The sequence below is a fragment of the Papilio machaon genome, chromosome 6, assembly GCF_912999745.1.
Source record: "Papilio machaon chromosome 6, ilPapMach1.1, whole genome shotgun sequence".
Classification (NCBI taxonomy): Eukaryota; Metazoa; Arthropoda; class Insecta; order Lepidoptera; family Papilionidae; genus Papilio; species Papilio machaon.
Window position 1 is genome coordinate 8,370,932 of NC_059991.1, and position 7,930 is coordinate 8,378,861.

The following is a 7,930-nucleotide window of genomic DNA, read 5'->3' on the forward strand; positions in this document are numbered from 1 at the left end:
TTAAGTTCGTTAAGTTATATGTGTAGTAATATCTGTAATTGAAATAAATTATTTTAAAGATTTTGACTTCATATTACATAACGCAAACATAAAAAATCACTTCTTGTCTCTATACTGAAAAAAATCTTTCTTTCTTAATTTCTAAACAATACTTACATTCAAGCAAGTCATTGTAATTACTTTATGAAGTATCGATGAAAGAGAAAGTGCTATCTAAGTACAAAAGTGATTTGTTACACTGTTATTCTCAAAGTGGAACAGGCTACTAATGTCGCTCTAGAAATATTCAAAAACATTATAAAAACAGTATGACGAAATCAAAGCGTCCTAAATATCTATTCAACCAATAAATAATTTGTATATTTATAAAATTGGTAAGACCTGACTTTGACCTGTAGAGAATAAAAAATAACACATTTTAAATAAATCCATTATTTTAATAAAACAATTTAAGTAAACGTTTCTTTTTACATTCATTGATGTATTAGAAAAAAGGTAACAATTTTGTATTTATCACAGATAGTATATCGTAGTGACCTTACAAGGCATAAATTTATATCATGTAAACAAATTTTCAACACTTTCACAAACGTTATAGTAGAAAACTATTAGTGGCACTGCTAATTTTGGATCCTAGCATAATTTATACTAAATTCTACTAACATAAAGATTCTTTACGAATCGACATAATAATACATTCTTTTGCTAGGATCTAAAATAAAGGGCGCAGAGGTGGTTAATGTTGGAATAACACGTGCAAAAGTATCGAGTACTGATATTGAATTTGTTGTCATATGTTTAGAATTATCGTCTTTATTTTCCTTTCTTCGTCGCGAAGGTTGTTTATTATGTTCATTAGCTTGAGTGATTCTTGCACTTCTGTAATTACCTCCATGCAAATCTCTACCGCTACTCCTGGAATTACCATAAGATTTAAAGTTCCCGCCGTGCATATTTCCACTACCATCTCCATTATTATCTTCATCATGTTCTTCATTTAACTCTATGAGTTTTTCACTCTTTTTATTTTGGTTACTTCTATTCTCCCCCTGGTCTAATTTCAAGTTACCGCCTTGTACTGTTGTACCAGATAACGTATTTGGGGCATTATTGAGGTCCCTTATCCTAGGATTTGGGCCACGACTTCGTCTTGATCGTTGAGTCGTACTTCTTGTTCTAACGTTTTCGTGCTGTCTTCTCCTCTCTTGCTTCCGTTTGGTATGTTTTGTAGTTTCATTTTCTACAGAAGGAGAAACCTTTCTAGAAAAATTTAAGGGTTCTTCAATATTTTCTTTTCTTGCCAAAGTCGGTGTATTTTCCGATTCCATAGATTCTATACTTCTGTAATTGCCTCCGTGTCGTGGACCGTCTTTGAGATCAACATCATCGTCAAATATTTCAACATCAAATATTTTATTTACTTCTCGGGCTAAATTTTCATCTTTATATAATTGTAGAATTTCCTCATTTTTTTGTGATGTTTTTCCAGGTATTTCTTTGATTACTTCTATTTCCTTAATATCTTGTTTGAATTGAGTTAGATTGTTATTGCCTGGGAGATCTTTATGTATTTCAATTTTTTTCTTAGATATTTCAGGTTTCAGATCTATTTTAATTTTTCTAACTGCTGTTGTAGTTTCAGGAGCTATCGTTGTTTCAAGAAGCGTTTGCTTAGTTGGTTCAGGCGTAGTAACTTCAATGTCATCTTCTATGCTTTCATCACTATCCTTGGTATCAGCGGAATCATCATTACTATCAGAATCATCATCATCCTCATCATCCTCATCATCTTCATCACCTTCTTCACTGTCGTCTTCATCTTCATCGTCATTTCTGTCATCAGTTTCAGAGTCGTTTTTATAGTTTGTTTTCGAGTTCAGTTTTTGTTTTGTCTCGTTTTCTTTCTCGTAGTGAGGAATGTATTCTTCCATATCGTGTTTAATGCCAATTAATTTATCAATGTCTTCTTTTCTCGTGTCGTCGTTTCCTTCGTCATAGCTTTTTGTATCTGTTACAAAAGTGCTTTTAGCACTTTTCCTTTTCTTTTCTCTATATTTAGGAATATTGATGTCATCTTCGTCAGTCATTTTTTTATTGATTGGCCTTGAGACTTCACCCGCATGACTTCCTTTATCTATGGGATTGCGGAACCGTGTAGTTAACTGCAATTTAGGTACCGGTTGGTCTACTATTTCTTCATTACGAGGTGTGCTTGTAGTAGTAAGTATTCGAATTCTCTTTCTCATCGTTGGTTTTGATGTAGTCGTGGTTGAGGTTGTTGTAAGAACGATCTCTTCATCTTCGTCATCGTCATATTCATCATACTCGTCACTTTCTTTACTTTCTTGGGATTCAGGTACCACATCTGCTTCTAAAGCGTCTGGTTTGTGATCAGAAAATTCCCTAATTTTTTTTACTTTGTTGGATGACTCAGGTTTTTGTAACTCCAACGATTCTGGTAAATATTTAGATACATCAAAAAATTCTCTATTTGAATTATCATTCTTTTTATTATGTTCCCTTTCGGTACGTGTTTCTTGGCTTTTAGATTTTTCTTCCGTGTCAGTGTCGCTTGTATGATTTTTATAATCTTCAGGAGACATCGATTTTTTTAATTGTATAGGCGTATACTGAAATTTGTGATTTAGTGGCCTTTGTTCAAATCTAGGTTCACCTTGGCGCAAACCTTCATTAACATCCACAAATGTTATATTGGTTATTTCTTTTTCAGATGTATTATAATTTTTTTCCCTATCTTTTTTGCTTATGTTTTTATAAGTAAGGTTTCCGGTATTTCTTTTAACTGGTTGATCTTTATTTAAGTTTGTTGTAACTCTATCCACCACTCTACTTGACTGCAATTGTTTGATTAATGGACTTACATTACTCGATGTAGTTGTTTTCTTCGAATCCTGATTTTGACTATCCCTTATTATTTTATACGGTTCGTAAATAAAAGGAGTTGCTCTTTTTTTTCTCGCTAAGTGCTTATTAACATATATTCCCTCCTTAACTTTATCGTTATCTTTTATGATATTATGTTTTACCCGTTCTTGATTCATCCCATTATTAGTTTGAGTCTCATCTACTAAGGGATTGTTTTGTTCATCGTATAATTTAAATATATTCGAAATTGGTGCTGTAATTGGTTCTGGATGTGAAATAAGGTCTTCCTCGAAAAATGGGCTATCTAAAGGGTTTTCTCCGAAATATTTAACTTTAAAACAATCAATTTTATCACCAAGACCTTTCAAACGTTGTTTCTTGTCGCTTTCTTTTGAGCTTTGGTCATCGTCATCTTCGTTGTTGTCATCAGGATGACCACCTTTTTTTATTTTTTCTGGGATTGGATCAACGTTGTCATCTACTTCAGGACATTCGTATTGATTTCGAGAATCATAGAACTCAGTTCCCCCTTTAGTCTTTTTTGGAATATTTTTTAAATTTTCAGCATATCTTAAGGGCGAGTCTTTATTAATAGCTTCCAAAGTTTGATAGTAATATGGATACTTAGATGATGTATGATCAAATTTATCGAGTTGAGTTTTATTTTGAGATTTTTTTTGCAGTTCTTCTTCAGTTAGAAAAGTTGAACTTAATTTTATTTCGGGTACCTCGAAATTTGTTTCCCTTTTAGTTAAGTCATGTTGAGAGTTTTGGTCTTGAAAATGTTCACTTTCGGGGGCGTTTCTTTTATTTGTGTGGTCATTTGTCAATCGTTGGCTATCTTCATTATTTTCAATGAAATAATCACTATCATTCTCAGAATAATCGTTCTCTTCTTTTAATTCCTCTTTTTCTTTTTCATTGTTTTTCCACTTTTCTCCGTGTATTATACTATCTCCGTATGAACTCCCTTTTGCATCTTCGTATTTACCGTTAAAACTTGGTATTTTATATTTTCCTTCACTTGCCTCGTTTTCTTTAAGATAACCTCCGTGACCTTCGTGATCAGATGCATGTTTTTGCTCCCCAGCGTGATCATAAGCAGCATCTTCATAACCCTCTTCTGAATAAATAGTGTGAGCTTTGGAACTTTTCACCGCTTCTCTAAGGCGAGGTGCGTTTAATATATCTTCATATGTGTCGGCGTCAAAAAATGCTGCATCTCGAGGAACATGTTTAACTGTTTCAATTTTTCTTACTTGGGCATAATTTTTAACGGGAGAAAACTCCACTTCATCGTCATCATTTTCATTTTCATTACTGGTGCTTTGTAATTCTAAGGCTTGATGTCTACTTGGACGATTTTCGTTAACTGCTTTGGTAATGGATTCATCTACATCATTTCTTAACTGAGAAAATTTTTCCTTGCCTTTTTCATAAATGTCATATCCATCAGGCTTTTCTTCGTGTATTTCGGCAGGTTGTAATTGGGGATATTCATTGTTTTCATCACCATATTTTAAGGCGTGTTGCTGCCTAATGTTCTGCAAATGGTTCTTTATTGGACGATAGTGATTTGGAGTAACTTTACCATAACTTTGTCCCCATGGATGTCTTATTTTATTATTCAAAATATTATCTCGATTGTTTTTTGTTATTGGAGGCATGTAGTATGCAGGGCGCCGTTGTGGTCTATGAATTTCAAATTGGGTTGGTTTGTTTTGAGGAGGACTTTTTTTGCGGTCTGTTTCATTCGGGCTTTCCAAATTTTCACTCGTTTTGATATCAGATTCGCCAGCACTATTTTCGTATAACTGCAATCGATTTTTAGTTGCCCTTACGTCATTTTGTACTTTTGAAAGAAAAGGATCTCGGTAAATAATTTTTAACGCCGGTTCCTCCACCTTGTAAGGATGGAATATATTATATTTAGTTGAAACTGGTGTTACATGAGTAAGATGTTTGTTATTGTTTATAAATTGGCGGTAAGGGGCATGTACCTGTTTTCTGGGATCGAAAATTTTATGTTTTCCGAGTTCAGGTTTGTTGACACCTGTATGTGGTATAACAGGGTGGGCCTTGAAATGGTTCTCTGGAGATTTCACACCGTGGAAATTGGCAACTTCAACAGCAAATTGCGGTTTGTTGGCTGTGTATTCAAAATACTCTGTAGGGATTGTTTTCTGTACAATTTGCTGTGCCGGTTTTGGTGCAGATGTCTCAACTGGTAAATCATTTTGGTTATTTAACTGATCTTTTTGCACTTCACTGTTATCATTCCACTCAATTGGTACTCGGATTGTCAAGCACAACGTATATTGGAACACGAGAAACGCTAAAACTCGGATCATGTTTTTACATCACGAATCGCGACGAAAACTGCGGTCAACTGAATCAGTAAACGGGTTGAGTACTGCTTTTATCTCCTCGGTTATTCGTTGCGGGCCGATTGCAAGCGACCGTTCGCTTTGATGGTAAAGCTTGGTCCAAGTTATAAGCGATACATAAGACTTGCTATGACACATTTCTTGAGTAACCAAGAAGTTTAAAAGCATGAAGTAAACTAATAAACGATAATATTTGTTTAGTATTAAATTTGTCGAGATAAATTAATAGTTTAGTACAAATATTTATTAGGATTATATTTACAGATACACTTAAATGTAATATAGAAATGTCTATAGTACTTTTAATTTTTTTTTATAAATAAGCTTTCTCTGGCCTACATCACTGGTCATACATCTTAGTTACTAAGTTATTAACAAGCAAGAAATTCAAGGACTTTATTTAAGTTGACCGTTGAAGAGGTAGATAAATAAATTGCATTAATTCGAAACGAACAAAAAACATAAGATGATAGTGCGATTGACAGAATAAAAGAGAAAATAAATAAAAATTACAGTCCTCACAGTTATTAATTTAAATAAACATTAACATCACATAGAAGTTGTGTTCCGCAGTCACAAAAATATTGTAAATGTATGTCGTTTACTTAATACACTGAATAAGGTCATTGAAGAAAGTCAGTTTCATTAGGATACGATTGTTTGTGAGATGCGAGAACTCTGTGAACAATGAAGTAAGTGAAAGCTCTGGCTAAAGTCAGGATTTAATAATCTCCCGTACTCAATCCGGCATTCATACAATTTGTAGTAACTCATTTAAGTTTCGAAATTGTAAATCGAATGACTAAACCTCTTTTCAAAATGCCTGTTCGTTTTTTTTCAGTTCTTAACTTAGAACCATGGATAAAAATGAGAAGATAAAGTCCATATTAATAATGAAATGATTTTTAAAATAATTATTTGTTCAACGTTATGGACGTACACAGAATTGGTAATTAAGTTATATTAAAGTTGAATATGGAATACTTAGCTTAAGGTATAAATTATATTGGACACTGGTCTTTCATAATTTAACAATTATAACGGGAGTGGTTTTCGAAAGCCAAAGCGGTTGCGACATATGACGAAATATTATAGGTATTCTAGTCCTAGACTCCCACGGTAGGCACTGACCGGTCGACTTATTTGCGAACAGTCTTCGGCTCTTAAGTACTTATCATTTAGTTTCTCTAAATGTTAATATCTAGGCTAGCTTATACATTAGTAGACAAGTTATTATTATAGTGTTTTTAGACAGTGATTTAATTACTTTGTCAGTAAATACTTTGTTTGCACTTAGCTAGGAAAATAGATTTTAAAGTTATTAAACTGTAATAACATAGTTTTCACTATTAATAGTAAAGTACAATTATTTATTTGTATTATTAATTTAATTCGAATTTCAAATTTTAAATAATTAGAATCCATGTATTATTTTTATATGTTTAAAGTTTTGTAATTTATTTTGCAAGTAATTGTACTCGTACATAGCTTTTAAACTGACCTTTAAATGAACAATAATGAGAACGTTTGTGCAACGAAAGCTTTGCACATTTTCACAATTTGCCCGTCCCAGAGAAAGTGTATTGATTATATCCAATAGTAAAATGAGAGTACGAGATTCTCTAAAGGTTAAATACTAAGCAATAGAACAATGAATAAGTTATTAATTTACTTATTATATGAGTTATGTTCACTATAAAAATATGCTTTTAAGAACAAAGTATCAGGTAACAGGTTATAAAATATATAAAAATATATTTTTTACTCCATCCATCCATTCAGCCTCGTAACGCCCACTGCTGGGCATAGGCCTCCCCCAAAGATCGCCACAACTCAGTTTTTTTACTCAGTTGACTAAAATTACTCAGAAAATAAATCGATTAAAAGTCTAAGGAATAAGAAAGAAAACAATTAAAAATAACGAAATAGATTCAGTTTCGAATTTTAGTCGATTTGCGAAACTAAAGCACGACCGTCGCTTGCAATCTTGTTACAATGTCATCATACAGAACTTCATTTACGGTTCGACGGAAATCGAAACATTGATTAACTCAGAAATCGATTTTATAACATATAATTATATATATATAATTAAAGTCTAAATAATCTTTAAATATATTATAATTAAAGATTTTTTAACATATTTTTTAAATGTTGATGAATTGTGTCATAATTTTTTTTTAACTTAGAGTGAACTTTGTGAATTACTGCACAGTACACAAATAATGTAATTCGAATAACGACATAATGTTCTGCAATTCGTAACCTAAATTAATTCAGTTTAACAATATTTAATTATTAGTTTTGTTTTTTTGTTACTTTTTGCAACATTATTTTTAACGTTGTAGATTGCAATTGTTTTATTGTTCTTTCAATTAGATCATTTCGTTTGAAGTTCAGATGTCACAACTTCATTCGAGCATAAAAATCGATACTGATGTTTATCGATTTTGATGCAATATCGATAACGCGCGCAAAGTGATTTGTGCAACTATACAGGGGGACATTTCTTTATGTAATTCGATTCGCAATTACATTGAAATTGAAGCATTGTCGATCTTGACGTAACTCGAACTCGGCCGGCCGATGCGAGCGGCCTCTGGTTGTTTGAAAGTAAAGGAAGCTTGAAATGTGTTGCGTTTATACCAAAGATATTT

At 32.5% G+C, this 7,930-nt stretch overlaps 1 protein-coding gene across 1 annotated transcript; it reads right to left on the reverse strand.

Moving 5' to 3' along the window:
• Positions 1-527: 527 nt before the first annotated feature.
• Positions 528-5,295, reverse strand: LOC106709828 (nucleolar protein dao-5). Its single transcript, XM_045678273.1, has one exon. The coding sequence runs from the start codon at positions 5,235-5,237 to the stop codon at positions 675-677; it is 4,563 nt and encodes a 1,520-aa protein (XP_045534229.1). The 5' UTR covers positions 5,238-5,295; the 3' UTR covers positions 528-674.
• Positions 5,296-7,930: the final 2,635 nt, after the last annotated feature.

Coding starts and splice junctions, on each gene's coding strand:
- LOC106709828 (XM_045678273.1), bottom strand. CDS start 5,237: ATGATCCGAGTTTTAGCGTTTCTCGTGTTCCAATATACGTTGTGCTTG.